This window comes from Colossoma macropomum, unplaced genomic scaffold (assembly GCF_904425465.1).
Source record: "Colossoma macropomum unplaced genomic scaffold, Colossoma_macropomum, whole genome shotgun sequence".
In the NCBI taxonomy this organism is placed as follows: Eukaryota; Metazoa; Chordata; class Actinopteri; order Characiformes; family Serrasalmidae; genus Colossoma; species Colossoma macropomum.
In genome coordinates, this window is record NW_023494797.1 from 172,277 (window position 1) to 197,944 (window position 25,668).

Below are 25,668 nucleotides of genomic sequence, written 5' to 3' on the forward strand. Positions count from 1 at the left end.
GACATATCCATTTGGTCTCGTTTGTCTTCTTTTTTGGTTGCTTTGCTTTGAAATTTGTATTGCTTATTTAGAATCAAATAGTGATATGTCTATTTTTTATGGTTTCTTCCCTCAGCAGGAGAATCAAGCTGATACTCCTATCATGACTTTACCAGAAGTCCGTTTAGCCTGTTTTAAAGTGTGGTTTTAATTCTCTCTGGTGTTCTATAATAAATAAGCTTTGCTCATAGACAGTTTGTTCTATTACAATGAAAAGAGCTGGCAATCAGAGACTATAGCTTGGCATATTGCAGTCTTAGTTTGCTGTTTCTTACATCAGGGAATTTATGTGTAGATGATAAAATTCAATTGTGTCATGACAAGGCTATACAAATATGCATTAGCTTCTTAACTTTTTGAAATGGTGTAACAAATATTTTTTGTTCATAAACAAACGAACAAATAAACAGTTTTTAGTTTTATGAAAGTGTCAAGTGCTATTGATTTGTCACAGTTTGATTGCTCAGTCTATAATTTGCTCAAAAATTCTGCTAACAAATGTCAAACGAAATTTCCAAGACTCAATATTTTCATATACAATTAAGGTACGAAATCTGAAGCAACTTTTGGAAAAAAAAAATCATTAGAGCTTTGCTCTACAAGGCGGCAGTTCACCCAAAATCCTGTTGCAATGAGACCATCACTGTACTGAATTTAAACAGTGCACTTTAGGGCCTTGTGAAATTTAAAATGAATTGTATTGCTCTGGTTTCTTCATGGCATCCTAAACTGGGTACTGCGATGCAGTTGTAAATCGTTTTGTTTGGATTCACAAGATGCTGTTACAGCCCCCTCCCCACCACACTATACTCCTGCCTCAAACATACTTGTGACGTACTCCAGGAAGTTCCCAGCAGAACGTGCGCGCCCGCGGGAGGGGCCGATAGAAAATGGCGAGTCTGTGCAAACGGCAGCAATGTACGATCGAGAGGCGCGGCTTTCGGCAGGAACTTGACTCATGGCGGCATAAACTCATTCACTGTGTAGGTAAGCTCATTTAACATTACGAGCAGAAATGTTAAGCGAGTATTTATGGGTTATGTTATTTACGTTCGATGCCGGCATGCCAGGGTTTAATCTGTTCCCGTTCTCGGAAAGCGCAGCAGCTTTTTGTTTGTTTCGCAAGGCTGTTTCTTAATCTGGTGGCCTCCCTCAGGATCTAATACGAAATTGCAGTGGTTGTAGTCGATAATATTATTTTCTTGACATTATACGATCGTTAATTATGACTCAGCCCGTTGGTTTTGTCTGATTTAATTTTTGGTTTTGGTTGGTTCAAGGATAGAAACGTTAAAGGTAGTAATTAGAATTTGTTTATTGCAAGCGGGCGTGTCACGTGTAGAGAGGTAATTGTACATAAGCCAATGAAAACACGTTCCTTTCGCTATGGTGCGCGTTCCCCCTTTTTATCGTAGGCCTAGGCTATGATTTTTTTTTGTTGAGGGAAGGCTGCGCGCACTCATGTTCCTTATCCTAGTATGTAAAGTGGCGTGCGTTACCTCTGTCCTCAATTCGCTATAAAGGAGATACGCATTGCTGCACTGAAGAAATGTCGTGGAAAATAATTTCGTATTTTAGGGTGGGGGATGGCAAAGAAATGCGCATAATTGCTAAGCAACCTCAAGCTTGTTTGCAGCAGTCGCTTCGAATGCATTTTTTTGGCCAAATGATAGTTTAATGGAAGAATGCGACAAATTATCGTTTTGCATCTTAGACTACGGGTTGATATCTGTTTTAGAGTCTGTTAAGCGGTTGTAACATTGGGGCTAGCGCAGTATATACGTAAATGAACAAAAACCCGGTGGTAATGTGGTTTATATGTGCTGTGCTGAGAAGATAACAAGAGGATTTTCGACGTTCGATATGTACATTCTGACTTGTGATTTTTTTTTTTTTTCTCTTTCATTTTTAATGCTCAAATAAGCTCGCCCACTGAATGAACCTTGGGCTGCCCCTCCCCCGTGCTACTATTTCTTTAGCTTTGGGTAATCCGTTTACATCGCAGTATCCGCTGTTATTGAGAGCTTGTTATTCATTTCTTACTTGCACCCCATTTTTCCTCCGCTCTGAAACCTACGGTTTTAGCGTCTCTTTTCACGTGAGATATCAAGTCCCTTACCGCATCCCGTCTGTTGACTGTCGAATATTAGATGCTAGCTTCATCCGTAACTGCCAACTATTTACCACAGTGTTTACATAATTCAGGCGCCGTTGGTGCTGTTGTTTTAAGCACTCGACATTAAAAAACCCATAATTAAAGTGAAATAAAATCATTCACTTTTATTTAGCTGTTGTAAGGTGGCATACAAAGACGAGCTTTTAAGTAAACCCTGTAGGTTTTTCGGATATTTTCGTACTCGAGTGTAGCGGTACATTGCATTCTGTGTGTTTTACATAGGGCTTGGCATAAATGGGCTCTGATTTGAGCAACACCGATTTCGCTGATCTTCAAATCATTAGCCTGTTCTCCGGAAATGCTTCGTGTTTATCACATGATCTATGCAAAGTCTGCATTATTCAAAACCAGCCCTTATTTAAAAAATCAGTCTCTCTCTCTCCCACCATAAAGCACCTTATTGTATTAAAGTCTTTAACACAGGTAGATGTGTTTGCCGTGTGTAGTTTTGTTTGTGTTGTTTGAAACGCCGTTCTAGTAATTTCCTTAGTAAAGTCAGCGCTGTTACATTCTCTGCACCAGCAGTCTCTACTAATTGTATGTGATTTGGGGCAGCACGACCTGCCCTTCCCAAGACATAATATCTGTTTTGATGTGTCCCTTTATGTAGGATGATGGCTGGTTATGATAAAGGGTAATGATTGCATTCAATTTTAGACAGGTTTTTTTGTTTGGCATTCAGTATTTTTGGTTTGGTTATTTTCTCTGACAAAACTGCTGTTTAGCGAACACGACCTTATGAGTCCAAGATTAGAACAGTAGCAAAAGTGATTTTGAGAAACAAAGTTTTTTTTTTGAAAAACATGGTCATTGATATTATTGAAAGCCCATATTTAAATTCACATGTAATATGTAATGGTTTGTTCATTTGTCATTTATTTTTGTTGCTTTGATTCATATCAAGGTTGCTTGAAGTTTTACCTTGTGTGCAGATACATGAAATGAAAAGGCATTGATTTTGTGGATGATGAAGGCCTTGACCTTTACTTGAAATGAGTTAGAGAATGTGCTGCATCAAACAAAAGAAGCCTTCTTCCCAGTTTGATGTCATGTTACTAATGAGGTACATTTGTTTATAAGACACTAACCTATAAGCTTATACATTTAACATTAAGCGAGAGCATTTTTTTGTTAATTTTAGCTTTGTTCTTTTTGCCTGCTACAATTACAAAGTTTTAAGGAGACAGAATCACACTTCAGAAGATGCTCATTATTGCTAAATAGTAATCAACCAGTAATAGTTATACTGTAGATTTAGTGTAAGTAAAAAATGTTGGGAATTTGAACTTGAGCAATTGTGTTAATGACCTGTCCATGCTCCACTCACAAATGTATTTGTTTTCGCAGCAACTTTTGTGAGGTTGGACAAGCTTTACAGAACACTGGCAAAAACCCCATTCAACCTAAAGAGAAGCTTTGTCAAATTATTTAAGTTTAAAATACTTATGCTGTCAAGCAACAGCTCTCTTTAACATTATTATTCTTTTAATGAGTTCCACCTTAAATGGTGCAGCAGTTACATTCCACCGTTTAGGGTGAAACAGGAAAATTCGAACAAGAAGCTGGCAAATTAAAAGCAGACTTCTGCTTTGTGTGATTTAGGCTATCAAAATATCCTACCGACAGTTTTATGTAGAGCTCTAGCTGTAAATACGCTCCACGATAAGACATTTTGACAAGGCAGCACAGTTCATCAGAACACCTGTTAATCTCACACAGCTGAATGATGAGCTAAACAGTGTGAACACCTTTTGTTACTAACAGTTATAAATATAAAAAATGGAACAAATGATTAGTTACCATATCATACAACCACAAAGGTGGTAAAATAGTTGTCTTTGTTATTGTTTTAAACAGAAATTGAAATTTTCAATTTTGTTTGTTTTCCTTTTTGTAATTAGACTGAAGACACATGCAAAATGGTTCAGCCTCAGATTTTGAATCAAATCAGTTTCATTAGAAATGCTGCCATCAATTAGCAAGGTCAGTTATAATAATACAATAACAGCCACAAACAGCAGAAAATAAGCCATAATCCTTCTAGGCATATGCTAGCCTAAATAAAGGTTTTTAACTTGGACTTTAAAACACCTGCATTCCTAATATTACTTAGAGTACTATTTTAGAGTTTAGTAGCTATGTAAGAGGATGATCTTCCACCAACTGTGCTGTAAGTCTCCTAAGCATTTGTGGTAAGCCTGCCTCAGCTAAGCGTAGTGGTCTGGATGGGCAATACCGCTTCAACTGATCAGTAAGATACGCCGTAATTAGGCCGTTAAGACATTTAATAATTTAATTAAATAATTTAATAATAATTTATGGACAGCCGGACACTCCTACTGACCTTCTTCAGAATCTACTGAAAACACTTGCACCCCGTGTAAAATTTTGAGACACCTGCCGATAGTGACGCGCCACAGCATGTCATTCCCAAATTCTCATTCTCTTACTGCTTAAAACATCATTCTTTGTCTCATATACGACCAAAATACTAGTTCTAGTCGACCACTAACAACACAGTGAACTATAATCATGTTTAATAATAACTACACATTACATTACATTACTGTTAATCAAAGCAAATATATCTGGTACATTCATGTGGTCTATAAAATGATGATGATAATAATAATGATGATAATAAAAGCATGTAATACTGTTTTTTTCCCCTAAAACATTCATTTCATTTTTTACGTTATTCTAAAACTAACATGAACACCACCAGCAAATACTATATTAAATCACTAATACAATGAATTAAAAAAACTGTAAGGATATTTAAAATGTATTAAGATACATAACAATACACTTGTGTAACATGGATACCTTCACATGCCCATTAACAAACCACAAACCTGCATTTTTTTAAATTTTATAATACACTTGAAACATTTTCTAAAAATATGGTCCTAAAATCTGTCAAAAAAATCCTCTCAACCGGTCGTTCATAAGATGTCTTTTTAATCCTCTGTGCTGTTCTTGATGCTGAATTCTGTTTTACGGTTCTGGTAGCTGAATTCTTTAAGTAAAAAAAAGCACATGTCTTTGTCCAGCTGCTGCTGAAAAACCCTGCATAGCTGTGTGCACTCACTACTACAGATTCCAAGAGGTTCCACGCGCCTAATCTTCATCACTTGTTAGGTCGACTGTGATTCTGTGTTTCTGATGGTCTTGAACTACATCCAGTCAAAGATTGTATATGCAGGTCAGGGTCTTGCATGAAGCAAAAAAAAAAAACCTCCAAAAAATCTGAAAACACTTCTTCATTTAAAAAGACTGTGTAAAATGTAAAACCAAGGTCAGTGGGCAGCGCATAAATCAGGTGTGAGACAAGAGAACAGACATCACATCCACAGCAGAAACTCGACATGGTGAGATACTAAAATCCTATTCGACCGCAATCAAAAGTGAAAAACAGCTCATCACTGTCTGCTTTTCAGCTGATCCTGTTTAGTTCAGCTTGGCAGCACTAGCTGATGGGATGAGCTGCATTTTTCTGAACTGGTTGTAACTATGCGGCTGCTACACAAACTACACAAATATCAGGACTGCCTGTACACTAACTGTAATGCACGCAGACCAGTTTGGATGTTTTTTTTTCCTCTGTTTCCTCTGTCCTCTGGGTTTTAATCTCCTGTCCATTAAAACAGCAAACAGCTTTAGCTCGCTGATATTGTATTTTTTTTTCCTTTGGTTCAGTAGTTTTCATGGACTGGTTAAAACATTTGTTTATATATATATATATATATATATATATATATATATATATATATATATATATATATATATATATATATATATATATATAGTAAATGTTGTGATGTATGACCACCTACTTGTTTCTATGCTTGTGGTCCATTTTATCAGCTCCACTTAACTATATAGGTGCACTTTGTAGTTCCACAATTACAGACTGTAGTCCATCTGTTTCTCTGCATACTTTGTAAGCCCCCTTTTACCCTGTTCTTCGGTGGTCAGGACCCCATGGACCCTCACAGAGCAGGTACTATTTGGGTGGTGGATCATTCTCAGCACTGCAGCAACACTGATGTGGTGGTGGTGTGTTAGTGTGTGTTGCGCTGGTCTGAGTGGATCAGACACAGCAGTGCTGCTGGAGTTTTTAAACACCTCAGTGTCACTGCTGGACTGAGAATAGTCCACTAACCAAAAATATCCAGTCAACAGTGTCCTGTGGGCAGCGTCCTGCGACCACTGATGAAGGACCAGAGGATGACCAACACAAACTGTGCAGCAGCAGGTGAGCTATCGTCTCTGACTGCAGCTACAAGGTAGACTGACAAGGTAGGAGTGTCTAATAGAGTGGACAGTGAGTGTTTAAAAACTCCAGCAGCACTGCTGTGTCTGATTCACTCATACCAGCACAGCTCACACTAACACACCACCACCACATCAGTGTTGCTGCAGTGCTGAGAATAGGGTAAAAGGGGGCTAACAAAGTATGCAGAGAAACATATGGACTACAGTCTGTAATTGTAGAAGTACAAAGTGCACCTGTATAGTAAGTGGAGCTGATAAAATGGACAATGAGTGTAGAAACAAGGAGGTGGTCATAATGTTATGCCTCATTGGTGTATATGTTTTGTAAGGCAGACATTATGCATATTTATTGATGTTTTATGTGTGATAAGCTGTTTTATATCTCCGCTTGACATGGCTGATGACTAGACTTTTAATGATCTGTAATATCAGATTTCATTATATGATGTTGTTGACCACACAGAAGCTATTTCATTTTTTTTCGACTTATCATTAAAGGAGAAATATAGAAAAACAGCCATGTAAAATTTGTATTCCTAAATTGTTTCTGCATATGTCAAAAATAGTTTTTCTGTTGCTGTGTCACTGTTTGAAGTCCTTTTTAGAAAACATGAAAGAGAAGATCGGATAGGGGTTTTAATTTTTATTTTATAATGGAAGAATAATCCTTGTATTTTACATTTGTTGAATGAAACATTATTGCCAGACTTACATCTGCAGGATTATGGTTCCCAACTAATCGATTAATCAAAGTCAAAAAGGACCAACTAATTGATTATGAAAATAGCCCTTATTTGCAGCCCAAAATAAACTTCCAGAAATGTCCAGACACCTTCCTTACGCATAATTGTACCAGTATATAATGTACCCAGTATATAAACACAGAATGTACACACAATATCAACAAATTTCTGTCAATGTCCAGATACTTAAAATTTCACAGGAATTGTGCAGGTCATTCACTTCTGAGAAATGCCAGTTTTTATGCTTTGTAAATGATTTACAGTGGTAAAAAATATGTCAAAAATGACAAACAATTCTCACTCTGGAGATGCAGCTGGCAGTGCTGTTTTTTATATTGTTTTTGCTTTTTACTTTAATTAAATATTAGATATTCTCAAAAGATTATAAGATCCAGTATTCTGTTTTATTCACAAACATCTTTTGCTGGTTAACGCTAGTGATCACAAATGTTTTTTCTTTTTACAAGTCTTTGTCTCAGCAGTGTTTGCTACGTTCAATATGACCAGTGAAAAGCACATGTTTCTAAATAGCCACTTCTTCTCTTGGTGCATGTGTCGTAATTTGATTGTTTGATATGAAGAGCTCCTGATACATCCTGATACAGGCAAGTTTCTGTGTAAATAGATGGAATAAAAGTACACTATATTGCCAAAAGTATTCACTCCCTCATCCAAATCATTGAATTCAGGTGTTCCAACCACTTCCATGGCCACAGGTGTATAAAAGCAAGCACCTAGGCATGCAGACTGCTTCTACAAATATTTGTCAAAGAATGGGTCGCTCTCAGGAGCTCAGTGAATTCCAACATGGTACCGTGATAGGATGCCACCTGTGCAACAAGTCCAGTTGTGAAATTTCCTCGCTACTAAATATTCCACAGTCAACTTTCAGTGGTATTATAACAAAGTGGGAGTGATTGGGAATGACAGCAACTCAGCCACAAAGTGTATTGTAAATTAATTACAATAACTAGTTATTGTAAATTAATTACAATAACTAGGGATTTCCCTGCATAGAGAATTAAATCTGGACCAACTCTGAGGTGGGTCTTAATGGAAAATTACTACTTCTAAGAAGTGTTGCACTCGGAGGATTTCTGTCCTAACTGCAATTGCAGCATTATTGTGCCGTTGTGGCGCTGTTCCCCTAATCAATACAGTGCACCAGGAAAAACAGCCAAAATCACAGAGGAATTGCGTGACCATGCTGTGAGCTGCAGACAGTGTAGAACTCACACAGTGTGTCTTCACCTGTGGAGCTGCTTCTCTAAAAGCATTTTAAAACTAAAACATAGCTTAAAATTAACATGCATCTGAGCTGCGGCAGAAACACTCCTAAAGTTTAATCTCTGAAACTCGCAGCGTTTACTCGCGCAAGGTCCAGTTTCAAAGCACACTATCTTCCCTATGTAGTGCACTTCGTGGATCATGAAATAGCAAATCCTTCACCCAAAGCGTGCATGAAATGTTCGACTAAGTCATTTATAATCAACATTAACAATAGGTTACAAATTCCCTATTTAAAACTCAGCTGCTTGTTAATGATGATCGTGTTTGTTTGCAAAGTAGCGCACTATGTAGGGGACATTGAGTGATTTGAGACAGCGATATTCTCTTCTCAGAAAGTAAACACTGCAAGCGAGACGAGAAAGGGGAGCTGTGCAGATTGAAGTTTTGCAGCGTCTCGTTCCGGAGTTTGTGTGACTGTTAACTCAGAGCTCATTTTGGAGACACTTCTCCACAGAAATATGTGTTAAAAGCTTTAGTTTCGATTCACAGTTGATTCACTGATTTTTTTTTTTTTTTTGACGCTAAAACCTTCATTTTATATTATTAACGAATCATAAGCTTAAGTTAAACCACACAAACCATGACATTTCTTCTATTTCGAAGTCGCCACAGACTTCTACGTTAAAGTTAACCTTGCATTCTCTAAAAAGTAGCGGGTGGTGGTTGTGAAGATGACTCGTAAGGTTTGATGTGTTGCCCCCTTTCGCTGCTATTTTCTTTAGGCCTGTTCTGCAGACAGGGTGGTCATCTTCAATTAACTTTCCTTTTGCACACTTATAAAACCCAAAATATGACCAAATGTCAGACTTGGTTTTCTTAGAAGGCTGAAATATCTCTGAATCTCTGTCACTATATTCCGCCATGTTCTCCCTCCTCTCCCTCTCCCTCTCCCTCTCTCCCCCTCCCCCTCTACACACACACACAGAGATGCATCTGAGAGAATGATTCTGCCTTTGTTTGACTCTTTATAGCGAGTTTTTCACACTGCCGTAATCGACCGCAGTTTTAACGATACTTTAAAGTTGAAATGGTACTACTAACCATCATTAATTTTACTGCGGTTTACCGTGAAACCGGTAACTGTTTCATCTCTAGCGCAGAGGTCGCCAACTTTCTGCAGTCAATCACTACAGACCTCCAAACTTCATGTGGCCTTCAGATTAGCTCAAGAACAGTGCGTAGAGAGCTTCATGGAATGGGTTTCCATGTCTGAGCAGCTGCATCCAAGCCTTACATCACCAAGTGCAATGCAAAGAGGGGAATGCAGTGCTGTAAAGCATGCCGCCACTGGACTCTAGAGCAGTGGAGACGTGTTCTTTGGAGTGACGAATCATGCTTCTCCGTCTGGCAATCCGATGGGTGAGTCTGAGTTTGGCGGTTGCCAGGAAAACGGTACTTGTCTAACTGCATTGAGCCAAGTGTAAAGTTGGAGTGGAGGGGGGGATTATGGTCTGGGGTTGTTTTTCAGGAGTTGGGCTCGGAGATTTTAGAAAATTTCATGCTCCCACCTTTGTGGGAACAGTTTGGGGATGGCCCCTTCCTGTTCCAACATGACTGCGCACCAGAGCACAAAGCAAGGTCCATGAAGACATGGATGAGCGAGTTCGGTGTGGAAGAACTTGACTGGTGTGCACTGACCTCAACCCGATAAAACACCTTTGGGATGAATTGGAGTGGAGACTACGAGCCAGGCCTTCTCGTGTGTGGCATGCGCTCCGCCTCCTCCACACTTGCGGCTCTCTCCCTGGCGTCTTCACCGGTGTTCGTCGCAGCTCGATGTTTGGGGCCCCGCCTTCCAGCCAGCTCTCGTAGCCGTCAACGTCGGGGCCCGGGGGGTGCGTGCATGCCACATCGTGCAACATCAGTGTCTGACCTCACAAATGCGCTTCTGGAAGACTGGTTAAAATTCCCATGAATACACTCCTAAACCTTGTGGAAAGCCTTCCCAGAAGAGTTGAAGCTGTTATAACTGCAAAGGGTGGGCCGACATCATATTAAACCCTATGGATGAAGAATGGGATGTCACTCAAATTCATATGCGTGTGAAGGCAGACAAGTGAATACTTTTGGCAATATAGTGTATCTCAAGTGATATCACATCAGGTCAGAGGATTTCACATTATTCTCTCCTCAAAACTTGCCGTGGCTGTAGCTAACTGAAACAAGGCTGATTGGAAGCTATAAAAAAGTGCCACTATGCAATTGTTGGTAACTACAACTGATTTAACTGAAGAGTGTGACCTGCTACTTGCAAAACAAATTATTTGGAATTAACGACACATTCTAAATATAGATAGATAGATAGATAGATAGATAGGGAAAAGGGAAGGGGAGGGAAAGTCGTGTATTACAGCAGCACAAAGTACAATAAAGGGCAAAGTATTACTGTACATATACAGATGCATAAATAGAAGTAAAGACATATAATAAGAACATAAAAAAAAACAAAGTTTAATGTGCTGTAAATAAAGAAGTAAAGTCACAGAAAAATGATGCAGGTGACATTGCAGTGGTGTATTGTCACATCCAGTGAATCATCTAAAATGTCCAAGCAGAAACACACAGTGACAATGCACTGTAAACAATGTACTAAATATTGTACAATAATATATTGATAGTTGTGCAATATGTATGGAAGTATAAACAAAGCAGCAGTTCATAGTAATATGAGTAGAGAGATGTAGTAATGTCCAGCTGGTGCTCAGGGATCTCATCCAGTTAGTGGCTCAGTATACAATAATGTCCCAGCACAGTGAATAGGTGTTGTACAGTGTGATTGCTGTTGGTTCAAACGAAAATGTGTTTTGACAAAAACTGAGTTGTGCTACATTTTCACGCTAGATTGATTGGGATGTTTGCCAACATTTTGTAGAGCTTGTAATAAGAAGTCATTGAACAATTAAAGACTTTTTTGAGCAATAAATATAAAATGGTAAGTAGGTCAGGTTGAAAGAGATTGAAACTTTAAAAAATGTTCCAGTACAAATGTGGGTGTGTTTAAGTAGTGCAGATTATGCTCAGACCACATGATTAGTTCTCAGGGCTCCTGAGTGAAACCGGTGAAACATCTTTCACTCGTTAACTGGTTAACGGTTAACACAGTTGTTTTTTTCTGCATCCTGACTTTGTAAGGTTAAGAGGCTTTACTAAGTGTTATGCATGCAATTCTGTCTATTTAAGTGACATTAAACAATCTCATGTCAGGTATTATAAAGTGTCACATATGGTATATAATGCCTCATAATACATTCATAGTGCATGATGCATACAGGATTCATAGGAAGTGTTACCAACCTTACTTCATTGTAAACATGTAACAAAGCTCTACAAAGTGTTAAACGTAGTTATAGTTGTTTGTGTCAACACTGCTTTTTGGAACTAGTATTCTAAAGTGTTGTGAAACATGACTTTGTAAACTCATATGTTTATAAAGCAAAAAATTATTGTATTGTGTATTGTATTGTGTGGATATTTATACCTACTTTTTTAAAAGACAAAGGACTTCTTTTTTCTTGTGCTTAATTTTTTTTAGATGCTTAGCACCTCTTGGACCTGACTTGTAACGCATTTGGCGTTGGACAGATGTTTAGATTTGGCAGATATTTCGAACCAATCTTCCGTTATGTATTTATTGTACTCCAAAAGAGCAGAATGGTTAGGTGATGCTGGGCTTCTAGACTAAGATGCATTTTATTTATTTTACTGAATTTGTAACCCTCTACAAAGAAAGGTTAAATTTTTCTGTAATGCTAATCTTGGTGGATCTAGTCCCAGTTACTACATTTTATAAACCTTTATGTATGGGAATTGGCATTGACATCGGCAGATGTACACAGGAAAAATATTGTTTATTGACATTGGTCCACAATTCCCATATTGGTGCAGCCTAGGGCTGGGCAATAAAATGATAACGATAATTATCGCGATATAACTTTTCCTCGTTAGAGCGATGACATGTTTGATAAATTTTTGATATAATAGACCATTCTCACACTTCCACGTCTTTCAAAAGGCCTGGTGGCATTTTCTACTGCAAGGAAAGTGACACTACTCTGCTGTCGCCAGGAGAAGGCGCACTTCCGAGTTTTTCGACATGATTGTAGAGGGAGGGGTCGACGAGTAAAAAAAGGGTCGCCAAATATACTTTAGCCACGTTTGAAACATGGAGTTATGCATTCCTTGTCTGAGTGGGGCGACCGGCGATCTGTGCTCCCGTGACCAACGCTTTAGCAGCGTTAAATCACGTCTGATACGCACAACTACAGCACTGTTACAGCGCTCGGACAGTCATATTTGAGTGTTAGTGCATTCCCAAGTGACGAAAGTGAAAGAAATAAGTGGGTTTATGCAGTTACAGCCCTGATTTTAACGAAAGTAACCTGAGGAAGCTGTGAGCGGGAAAATGCTATCTTTCCAGGCTAGCTATTTTTAGCAGCTGGCTAACCTGAAGCAGTGCTCTGTCACTCGATTGATGATACCGTAGATCAAACAAGACACAAAAGCACCGCTTTCAGTTTAAACATACCTAAAAGGAGGACTTTGTTTGTCTGGTGTTAGATATATTGCGGTTCACCCCTCGATAGAATAGAGAAATCCAGTCGTCTGCTAGCTGGTGTTTGCTAGCTTAACATTTGCTGTTCGTACTAGGCTGACGTTGTCGAGAAACTAAACTGTTTAGCACTGTTGTTGGCCACTTGTTTAGCATTTGTAACAGGATAGCCTAGCACTCGTCACCAGACAGCTAAAAATGATCTGTTTTCTTTCTTAAATTATGACTAGTACAAAAACTGCGGCCGTGCTTTTCCAGCTGATAAAAACAGCTCACCAGAAACTTTCTCCCACTCTCCCATGACAGATTTGTGAAATGTTCCACTGTTTGGCAAGTGTTTGTCATGTTCCAACCATAAAGGATAGTTTAAAACAGAAAATAATCACCCAGGAGCAAAAATCAGCCTTCAAGTTTGAAAGAAATAATGATTTGACATTTATCACAATATGTATTGATATCGAACAATATGAATTTTGTTTATCGTGATAACATTTTTGGCCATGTCGCCCAGCTCTAGTGCAGCTCTATTATTTCTACCTGTAGTTGACACAGAACTTGACTTATTATCTAGTACAGGTGCAGTAGTTTACAGTGCAGATCCTTGTGAAGTTTTATAAAGTCTCAACCTTTTTAAAGGAGAACAAATACATAAACCTGCATTTTCCTAGCCAGCTTACATATGCATTACTGTGTTACTGTTACTGTATATTCCATATGTGAAACAATGAAACATGAAGTCTCTGCTGTTTTGATGTATTTTTCTTAAAAAAAAAAAAAAAAGAGAGATTCAACAGGCTGTTGAAAATGTCTTCAGTGCCGCCTCTACCATTTCTTTCGTGATTTTACAGCAGACACAATTTGACATAAACAAAAATAAATGTGGTGTTGTTGCATGCCAGATTTCCAGTGAGTCGTGTTTTTGAGCTCTAGATTGCATAAGCAAATAAACAACTGGTTAGTTTCTGTATTTCAGCATAACTTTTAACTTGATGTCCCTTCCGGACAAATGTTTGCATCCCTTTTCTGATTGAACATGTCAGTTCTTGGCTAAAATCTTGAGAAATATTGCAGTTACTAGGCTAGCTACATGGGTGATGTTTTAACTCGAAGCGCTGAGTTTTCTGACCTTAATCAGACTAATGATACAAAACTGGTAACTATGTAGGAGAAGTCCAAGCAATGTGTGCTTATCTTGAACGTCTCTGACGGGTCTGTTTTACTTTATACAGCTTAACATTACTAACACTGAGGAAGCCAGAAGGCATTACATTTCAATGAGAGGCAACAGTACTAATGAGAATGGTTTCTGAGACAGATGTAAGCCGTTATGATCTAGTAACAAAGTGAGCTAAATTGTTTAGCCTGTTAAGCATTTGTGGTCAGCTGGAGTATTGAAACAAAAGTTACATTTACAACCCCATTTTCAGAAGAGCTATAACATTTTGTAAAATGCAATAAAAATAAGAATCTGTGGTTTGATAATTCTCTTAAACCTTTATTTAACTCACAAAAGTACAAAGAAATGGCTTTTAATATTTTGCCTGACCAGCTTGTTTATTTTGTAAATATAAACAAATTAGGGTGAAAAGTTTACTGAATTTTCAAGTTACACCATTTTAAAACATTCAGCAATAAGCAGGTGTATTGGTAACAGGTGAGGGTATCATGATTAGGTATAAAAGGAAAATCCACCAAAGGCTCAGTCTTTGCAAGCAAACATGGGTCGTGGCTCACCACTTCGTGCCAAGCTTTGGAAGAGAATTGTCAGAGTTATTTCTCAATGCAAGATTGCAAAGAATTTAGGTTTTTTACCATCTACCATACATAATGTTGTGAAAACATTCAGGAAATCTGAAGAAATCTGTCGAAATCTGTCCATGTAGGCCAAGGCTGGAAACCACTGTGGAATGTGCGTGACTCTTCGAGCCCTCAGATGGTATTGCATCAGAAACTGTGTTAAGTCTAGCCGCATGGGCTTGGGAGTACTTTGGAAAACCGTTGTCACTAGGCACAGTCAGTCGCTGCATCAAGAAATGCAATTTGAAACTTATTTTGCAAGAAGGCCATACATCAATTTTGTACATAAATGCTGCTGAGTTCTCTGGGCCCAAACTTATCTCAGAGGGTCCGAAACACAGTGGAAATGTATCTTGTGGTCAGATGAGTCCACGTTGTAGCTTGTTTTTGGGAAAACGGACGTTAAGATTTCTGCCTAAAGACGAATTATCAGCGAAAACTGCAAAAGCCATTATCTGTCATGGAATGGGCATGTGTCATTGCCCACCACATGAGTGACTTGCATATGTGTGAAGGTACCATTGATACAGATAGGACGGGGCGATATTAATATAAATCAATATTGATACATATCGCGATAAATGTCAAATCATTATTTCTTTCAAGTATGATGGCTGATTTTTTTCTCGGTATGTCAGTGATGGATCACATCGCCTTACTGCCATCACTCCTACCACATCCAGGTCAGAGCAAATCACAGTGTTCAAACACCAGCTAGCTATTCTGTCATAGTAGTTTGAGGGGTGAAAGAACCGCAGTTTATCTGACGCTCGCTGTGTGAAAGCATTAACTGCAGTATGAATCTCTTGCACCAGACAAACAGAGTCCTCCTTTTAGGTATTTTTAAACTGAAATCGGTGCTTTTATGTCTTGTTTGTTCTACAGTAACATCAATTTGCCAGAGCCAATGTTATCATAAGGCCAAAAAATGTTGGAAAAAAAGGATCAGATTTCTCTTCAGGTTAGAGTGAACTTACCTGCTGCATGCTAACTTTGTCATTTTAGCTCATTTTTTTTACTTATTTTGGTAGAGGTGGGCGATAAGGCCAAAAATGTTATCACGATAAACAAAATTCATATCGTTCGGTATCGATACATATCACGATAAATGTCAAATCATTATTTCTTTCAAGTTTGAAGGCTGATTTTTGCTCCTTGGTGGTTATTTGCTGTTTTAAACTATCCTTTATGGTTGGAACATGACAAACACTCACGAAACAGTGGAACATTTCACAAATCTGTCATGGGACAGTGGGAGAAAGTTTCTGGTGAGCTATTTTTATCAGCTGGAAAAGCACAGCCACAGTTTTTGTACTAGTCATAATTTAAGAAAGAAAACAGATTATTTTAGCTGTCTGGCGATGAGTGCTCGGCTATCCTGTTACAAATGCTAAACAAGTGGCCAACAACAGTGCTAAACAGTTTAGTTTCTCAACAACGTCAGCTTAGTACGAACAGCAAACGTTAGCTGGCTCGGTACGTCAGTGATGGATCACACTGCCTTACTGCCATCACTCCCACCACATCCATATCAGAGTTTATCACAGTATTCAAACACCAGCTATTGACGACTGGATTTCTCTGTTCTATCGTAGTAGTTTAAGGGGTGAACTGCAATATATCTAAAACCAGACAAACGGAGTCCTCCTTTTAGGTATGTTTAAACTGAAAGCGGTGCTTTTATGTCTTGTTTGATCTACAGTGTCATCAATTCGCAGCGCTGTGCGAGTGACGGAGTGCTGCTTCAAGTTAGCCAGCTGCTAAAAACAGCTAGCCTGGAAAGATAGCGTTCTCCCACTCTCCAGTGCCTCAAAGCTTCCTCAGTTTACTTTTGTTTAAATAAGGGCTGTAACTTGCATGAACCCACTTCTTTCTTTCACTTTCGTTGCTTGGGAATGCACTAATACTAAAATATGACTTTTTGAGTGCTGTAACACAGCGCTGTAGTTGAGAGGAGCAGACGAGATTTAACACTGCTAAAGCTTGTTAGGATGTACGGAAAGAGGTGAGTTCACTGTAGGAGAGTACAGTTACACCACTTATCTCGTCACTCGCGCTCGGTCACAGGATCACCGGTCGCTCCACTCAAACAGGGAATTTATTACTGCACGTTTCAGACGTTACTAAAGGCTCAGTTCACTCGTGGCCGCCTCCCTCTCTAATCATGTCGAAAAACTCGGAAGTGCGCCCTCTCCTGGCGCCAGCAGAGCAGTGTCGCTTTCCTTGCAGTAGAAAGCGCCACCAGGGCTTTCGCTAAAACGTGGAAGTGTGAGAATGGTCTACTATATCGAAAATTTATTGAACCTTTCTTATCGCTCTATCGAGGAAAAGTTATATCACGATAATACGTTATCGTTTTATCGCCCAGCCCTATATTTAGGTAAGCTGAAGTTCTGAAACATGTCGGCATTCATTTAGATTCTATTCACGTACCATACGGGGAATCTATGCTGTAATTTTGGCATTTTGTTTGGTTTGTAGGAGAAAAAAAAAAATGTTTTTAAGTAAAAAATGTTAAGTCTGGCTTTGAAATCTCCACCTAGACAAGGGACAAAAGGCCCCCTTTATTATACTGCATAAGGGTCAAATCAAATCTTGGTTATTTAGGTTATTTATGGTTTGAACAGAGTTATTGTTTTTGCCTGAAAAACATTAGTGGAAACATTTTAGGAATGCCTTAGGGATGCATTGATACAGATACTGGTATCCGATATCGGGCCGATACTGTGCGCATTTACGTGTACATATAAAACGATACCAACATAGGATAGTAAGTTAGGATAGTTTTTTTAAGATAGTGTGCGCTGCTGAACAAACAAGTCAAGCTGGCAGTGAAGGAGGGTCTGCTCACACCAGGATTTTTTTTAGCAGTGGTGGCAGGGTCAGGACACCCCCCACAATTCTTTTCTTTACTGTCCAGCCACTGAAGATCAGGCTCAGGCCTCAGTCTTACCTAGCGTTAACACATTACAGTGAGCAAGTAGCCTGGTTTGCACAGAATAAAAGAGATAAACAGTTCTTTTTGACCCACTTTATTTCACTATATTTTAGACCACCACTGTCCGCAAAAGTCCACAAAATGTAAAACTGAACTTAATAACGTTGCAAAATAAGGTCAACCCAGCCTCCTCATGGTGTGCTAAGTTAGCCAGTTCACTAACTACAGCTCGCTGAATAGTCTTCTCTACTGATGACCGTTTCATTTGGCTATTTAGATTCAAAGTCTGTTTATGCCAGCTTGACTCTGAGTGAGTGAATAGAATTTTGAGGTATAAATGTTAATATGGTGTTTTTGGTAAAATAGGCTGTAGAGAGACATTATCATCCTTCTGTGTACATCATTGCCTGACTTTTAAGCTTTAGTGAACTTTTAGCTGCCCAGTTTCTCAGTGTGTGCTCAGTACTCGGAGCGCAGCATGCTGTATTAAATGAAACGGCTTTATCTGAATTTGCTCATAGACAGAACTGTCTGTTTAGGCTGCGTGTCACGATATATTTGCACAATATATTTGGATAAGATTGGACACCCCTGGCATGTAAGATAGCAAGCTAGGCCATTTTCTCATTTCATCAGAGCAAAGCGTCAGAGCAGAGTGTCTCTACTAAGCTAAGTTGTTTTTAGCTTAGCTTTCAGCTTGACCAGGCTAACTAGCCATACTTTTATTTTTAATCTCTGTTTTCAAGTTTTGAGTTTATTCAATGGAGCTCCTGCCCTGACTGGCCTAATATACAGACTCTTTATTTCTTGGCCTGTTTTAAATCCACTAAGACACTTTTCACCGTGCCTCCACTTAGCTCTCAAGTGGGTTGAGATGGCTGTGTAATGCTAAGCCAAAAGATTTTACAACTTGAAAGAATAATTTCTGTGCTTTATCAAATAAAGGATGATGAGGATCTTGGCAATTACCACCAGGTTGGATGCCAGTATCCCCCAAGGGGCTGCTGCAGCAGACCAGGCCAGGGATCCCTGGCCTGTACTAGGGGCTAAATCCAAATCTTGGGAGGTGTGCTGCTCCACTATGCACTTGGCTGAGCTGTAGGCTGCTGCCTGTGGGGGTGTCCACGGTCTTAGGCATTCCACCTGCCACCCAGTACCACGAAAAGTCCAGCTGAGCACTCCATCTTCTTCTATCCACTTGATGGATAAGGAGCCATCAGCGTTGCACACTTGAGTGAGCTCTCCAGCCATTCACTTTACCTCAGATCCGTCTTGGAACTGGGCAGTGGACCCACCACTCCACCTCTCAGTCGGAGGCTGCGTCATGGCCATCCCACCAAGCCCCTCAGCTGGATTCGGCTGGGCAGCAGAAACGCTGCTCCCCTCCACAGGCCTCCGCTACAGGACCATCCTGCCAAGGACCCTCGCTGGCCTTAACAGACAGCCTGAGTGCTGCCCCTGCCTGTGAACACTGACATGCGGCCCCCACACCAGACCCTGCCACTAGACTGGGCCAGGCGGCAGAAGCGCCGCTCCCCACCTGTGGATACTGCTGCACAGTCTGCTTGCCCCCACTCACTGCAGAATGTTGAGTGATGGACTTGGCAACCGTTTGCTTCTCAGGATCATCTTGGATGACCGACCCTCTAGATGACTATGCAATACTAAAGATATTTGCTCAGGTATTCTGGTAGTTATTGGTAGCTATTCTGTGTCGACCAGAGGAGGATGGGTTCCCCTTTTGAGTCTTGGTTTTTCTCAAGGTTTCTTCCTCTTGCTCTTAGGGTGTTTTTCCTTGCCACTGTCGCCACTGGCTTGCTCATGGGGCGCTTGGACAAGGATTTTTCTGTAAAGCTGCTTTGTGACAACACTTGTTGTAAAAAGAGCTATATAAATAAACTTTGACTTGACTAGTAGACCTAGGACTAGCTTTCTACGTAAGCACTCAAGAAATGTCAATGAAGCAGACAAATGTAATGATTTTATAGATACAATCACATTTTCCAAAAAAGTTGGGTCGCTGTGTAGAATGTAAATAAAAATAGGATGCAATGTTTTGCAAATCATTTAAACTTAATTTTTAAAGGAAAATACTACAAAGACAACAAATCAGATGTTGAAACTGAAAAATTATATTGTTTTCTGAAAAATATATGGCCATTTCAAATTTGATGCCAACAACACGTTCTAAAAAGTTGGGATGGGGGCATGTTTACCTCTGTGTTTCATCACCTCCTCTTTGAACAACATTCTGTTAGCGTTTGTGAACTGAGGAGACCAATTGCTGTAGTTTTGCAAGTGAAATGTTTTCCCATTCTTGTTTGATGTAGGATTTCAGCTGCTTAACAGTTCGGGGTCTCCATTCTTGTATTTTCCATTTCATAATGTGCCAAATGTTATCAGTGGGTGACAGATCTGGACTGCAGCAGCCCCTGGACTCTTTTAATATGGAGCAATGCTGTTGTAATATGTGCAGAATGTGCTTTGATACTGTCTTGCTGAAATTACCAAGGCCTTCCTTGAAAAAGACGTCGTATGGATGGCAGCATATGTTGCCAAAACATGTATATTATCGTTTAGCATTAATGGTGCCTTCACAGGTGTGCACGTCACCCATGCCATGTGCACTAATGCACCCCTATACCCTCATGAATACTGGGTTTTGAACTGTGCGCTGATAACGAGCCGAGTGGTCTTTATCCCAGAGGACACAGTGTCCATGATTTCCAAAAAGAATTTCAAATGTTGATTTGTCGGACCACAGGACACTTTTCCACTTCCCCTCAGTCCATTTTAAATGAGTTCGGGCCCAGAGAAAGTGGCAGCATTCCTGGATCCTCTTTATATATGGTTTCTTCTTTGTGTTTTAGAGCTTTAATTTGCATTTTCTGGATGCAGTGACAAACTGTGTTCACAGACCGTGGTTTTCAGAAGTGTTTGAGCCCATGCAGTGATTTCCACTACAGAATCATGTGTTTTTAATGCAGTGCCGCCTGAGGGCCCAAAGTGCATGGCCAGCAAATACTGTTTTTTGGCCTTGTCCCTTGCATACAGAAATTTCTCCGTTTTAATGTTATGTACTATAGATGATGAAAAGCAAATGTTCTGTGCTATTTTACATTGAGAAATGTTATTCTTGAATTGTTGCACTATTTGCCCTTGCAGTCTTTCACAAAGTGGTGAACTCCTACTCATCTTTACTTCTAAAAGTCTCTGCCTCTTTGGGGTGCTCTTGTCATACCCAATCATGTTACTGACCTGTGCCAATTAACCACCAGGTGTTTTAAGCAATACAGAACTTTACCAGCCACCATCCCAACTTTTTTGGAGCATGTTGTTGGTATCAAATTTAAAATGGGCATGTATTTTTCAAAAAACAATATTTCTCAGTTTCAACATTTTTGTTGTCTTTGTACTATTTTCAATGAAATATAGGGTTTAAATTATATGCAAATCATTGCATTTTGTTTTTATTTACATTTTGCACAGCATCCCAACTTTTTTTGGAAATAGTGTTGTACAAACAACTTAATCTGCATTGAGCCTTCACCTCCTGTAACCCCCTGTAAACCCTATAAAAGATTTTACTAGTTTTAATAGAAGAAAGGGTTTCGGAATCATTCATTTAAATATTTGAATTTTACCTCAAAAGGATAAAATAGATCAACTGAAAGATCTTATTGCACTGTCTGACCCAGATATGTTAGTCCTAAGAGAGACAAGGCTTAAGCACCGCATAAGCGATGCAGATGTAGCTCTAAAAAAAACTTCACTGTGTAAAGAATTGACAGAGAACCAAAAGGAGGCGGAGTAGCTATTTTTATGAGAGCAAATATCCAGGATAAATTACTGAGCACAGTGTTGAAAGAAACGTGTTCTGAGTTTCTAGCTTTGAAGGTGTCCCTAGGGAAAAATTACTCTCTTGTATTTGTAGGGATCTACAGGCCTCCTTTTGTTCAGTCTTCTGCAATGAACTATGTAGCTGAGCTTCTGTTGCCAGAGGTGTGGACTTGAGTCATGTGACTTGGACTCGAGTCATGAATTTGATGACTTGAGACTTGACTCGACAAAATTGAGAAAGACTTGCGACTCGACTTTGCTTGAACACCAGTGACTTGGACTTTGACTTTGACTTGAGCCTCATGTCTTTGAAAGACTCGAGACCAAAAATGGATGAAACATGGAGAGGCACCCGTCTGCAGCTGCTTACCTTTCATGTGAATGGATTTGTTTCCTGCCGTAATTTTGATATAAAGCAGCATCGTCAAAGGTCTGTTACTGTGCTTGAACTCGGCTTATTTCAGAAGACAAATGATTTTGGAGTTCAAGTTCACCTCCATCAAATACAAACAAGCAAAGCATCAGTAAGCCCTTGTACAGCACTCTAACTGAAGAACGTTACTAGATGAACTGACCATTTTCCTCATGGTAGCAAAACAAATGAAGCGGTACCCTCTCTATTTGACTGATTTTAAGTAGTGTTGATTGAGACCCGACTGTCTTGACTTGGGACTTGACTCGAGACTTGAATGTCAAGACTTGAGACTTGTTTCTTGCAGCTTAGTGACTTATTCCCACCTGTGTCTATTGCAATATACTGCTTCAGAAATGCTGGTCCTAGGGGATTTTAATCTCAACTGGTTGTCTAATGCATCCGATCATTTGAAAGAAATATGACAATCTTACCCTCACACAATTTATAACTAGGTCAACAAGGTCAACTTACCACAAACCACAAAAGACCCTACCAAGTCTACTCTGATAGATTTATTTTGTCCAACCAAATGGAATAAATTAATGCCTCAGGAGTTTTTGATCTTGGTTTCACTGACTGTTGCCGGTAGGGGTGCGGGGAAAAAATTGATTCTTAGATGCATCGCGATGCGGACGTGAACGATTCTGAATCGATTCACAAATGTCAAAAATCGATTTTCTAAATATTTAACTTATAACGTGATGTTGACGGAATGCAAAAGGCGGAACTTGGAAGTATGGAAGTGCAGCGCCCGGACAGTCTGTGGCGGCACATAACAAAAACACCACTGGACGAGTGAGAAATCCGACCTGCTCCCTCTGCATTAAAAGCCAGGTTAGGTCAGGAGTCACAACCCAAATGATAAGAAGAGCCATTTTGACCTTTCAACAAAAATCAATTCACCTTGGGAGCCACAGCATTTAATGTCCAGTATGTCTCAGTATGTGTTAATGTACTAGTATAGACTAAACAATATAAACGAAAACGCAGATTTACTTTGCTCTGCTTTAAGCTTTAGCTTTAGCCGTTTTCCTCCCATCTCCGCCAGAAAACTTTTTCTCAGAAGTAGGTCAGTTAAATGTCTCTCAACGTTCGACTGTTTTACGAGGCTGAAGTCGCTTCTTATTCTCCAGCTTCTTGTTCGAATTTACCCGTTCCACCTTAAATTCTAACTGAGGCGCCAAATGTAAATTTAAGGTGGAATGGGAGAATTCGAAAGAGAAGCGACTTCATCTTCGGCACTTTTTAGTGTTTGACAGTCTCTTGTTGTAGATTTAACGTACCAGGAAACCAACTGCGCTGCTTATAAATGCGAATAACGCATCGCTGCTATGTGACCTGCAGTTTGCACGCATGTTGCACACGACCCGTTTGAAAGATATTTTACTGACACAACGGTTCCCCTGCCCTACTCTCTACAACGAGACCAAAACCGAAGTTTTAAAATCACTAAACAAAGCAGGTAGAATAGCTGTAACATGTGCTGTGTGGACATCCACTGCCACTGGATCTTATTTCACCGCAACTGCGCATTTTACCGCAGATGAGTAGCAGCAGCGTCTCATGCTCCAAACAAGCACTGAATGAGAGCATTCTAGTTCACTTGCCACATCACTTCCATTTGATTTATTAAAAAAGATATTGGAAGTAAATTCATTATGGATCATGACAAATACTTTGCTTTAAAAGTACCAAGTCACTTTAAATAACGATAACACAGAGTTACTTAGTCACTTTAAAATGTATATTGTCTCTGTATTCTGTGTATATTTTGTGTATATTTAATATATTTTAGTTGTTTTTTCTTGTATTTTTATTTTTACTTATTTACTTTCTGTAGAGTAGAGTCTCACCACAAGCATTTCAATGCATAAGTGTCCTGACATGTTGTGCAAATGACAAATAAACTTGAAACTTGAACTTGAAACTTGAGCTCACACAGTGAGAAAATATAATTGCTATATAGAAAAAAAAGATGCATCGAGATGCATCGATAATCGTTTTATAATCGCATCGCAGCCCTCGGAATCGTAATCGAATCGTGAGGTGCCTAGAGATTCCCACCCCTAGTTGCCGGATTGGATGCATTAGAAACACCAGGGAAAAAATACAGGCTCTCTGATGCTGGTTAGAAGAAATTAAAAAAAAATTTAATGAGCGAGCTTTTCTTTTTGACCTAGCAATGAGTAAAATTGACTTTACATTCAAAATTTCAGATGTTGATTTAGCACAATGGTAAACAAACATGCCCCCCACAAAAAGCTTATAATAAGAGATAGATAGAGTCCCTGCTTGAAGCAATGAGGAAATTTCGTCGCTAAACCAGGCTGACTTAGGCAACTGAGAAAAAAATGTGCCTCTGCGATTAGAAACGCCCAAACATGGACATGCATCCGCCAGTACCCTCAAACCGCTAGACTCAATCTATCAGTCCACCTTGCGATTCATTACTGCCGACCCTTACGACATTTACCATTGCAGACTGTATGATAAAGTTGGTTGGTCCCCACTAGCAGGTTGGGAAACACATTGGCTTATTTTTATTTATGAATCACTCTCTGGCTGTATGCCAGCTTATCTCATCTATGATCTCTATAAATAACTAATTATCAGACCAGCTCAAGTGCCTGGATCACGTTTAAGCTGCTTGGAGTTTTAACTGAACTGGGAAAATTTGCTTTTAGCTGCAGTGCACCAGTGAGTTGGAATTACAAGAGTCTCTAAAACTTGGCACGCTGGTGTCACTCAATCATTTGAAACTTTTAGTCTCTAGTAGGGGTGCAACGATTATTCGACTTAGTCGACTACAATCAATGACCAAATTAGTTGGCAACTAATTTAGTAGTCGATTAGTTGATGTCATTACGCGTCTTTCTCGTGCTCACTAGGAACATTTTGACATTACCGTTCACTGCAGAGTTAACAGTGCGATGGCTGCCTCAAGAACAAAACTGTCAAAAGTGTGGGAGCATTTCATGCTAAACTCAGAAAAAAAAAATGTCAGTTGTACTGTTTGTAAAGTCGACCTTAGCTGGCACGGGAGCACATCCTCCATGTTGGAGCATCTGAAGAGGAAAGTAGTAGTATGTGAAGTACAGAAGTGTGTGGTTTGGGACATGGCGATAGTTGCGCTAGTGAGCTAGCGCAACTATTGCCTAGTGAGGGGGAAGGTGGCTGTGAATTAAACACTCGTATGTGTTAAACAGAACAGCAAAATCCATACTGTTTAATGCAGTTTTACTATAGCAACTATTCAGTTTTTGGGTGGGGGTTGGGGCGGGGCAATGACCCAGTGCTTCTGTAGAGTGTTTTTAGAGAAAGAAAGCTATTGTACAGAGTGCACATGCACACAGGGTGGGAGGTGGGACAGGGGGTTTCTCCCAAAAAGTGAATCTTGCGCAGTTTTAGTTTCTGTTTTTAGTGTGAGGTCATTAATCGTGTTGTTTTGATTGGTTACTATTTGTTACCCAACTATGAGAAAGTTACTGTTTTTCTTACTGCTACTGTGCTAAGCCTTCTTCAGAAGTTCTTCAGAAGTATGAGCTAGCAAAGTTAGCTGTCTGAGCAGAGCCCAGTGAAACTTGCTGGGTCAGAGCACCAAAC

General features: G+C 39.5%; 1 protein-coding gene across 2 annotated transcripts in view; it reads left to right on the forward strand.

Annotated features, from left to right (window-relative positions):
- Window positions 1-377: 377 nt before the first annotated feature.
- lcor (ligand dependent nuclear receptor corepressor) overlaps window positions 378-25,668 on the forward strand; it is a 100,571-nt gene continuing 75,280 nt past the window's right edge. For both annotated transcript variants that reach the window (XM_036583919.1, XM_036583920.1), the window contains exon 1: window positions 378-1,026. In XM_036583919.1, the coding sequence (XP_036439812.1) occupies window positions 930-1,026 (97 nt within the window). In that variant the 5' untranslated portion in view covers window positions 378-929. The remainder of the gene's footprint in view (window positions 1,027-25,668) is intronic.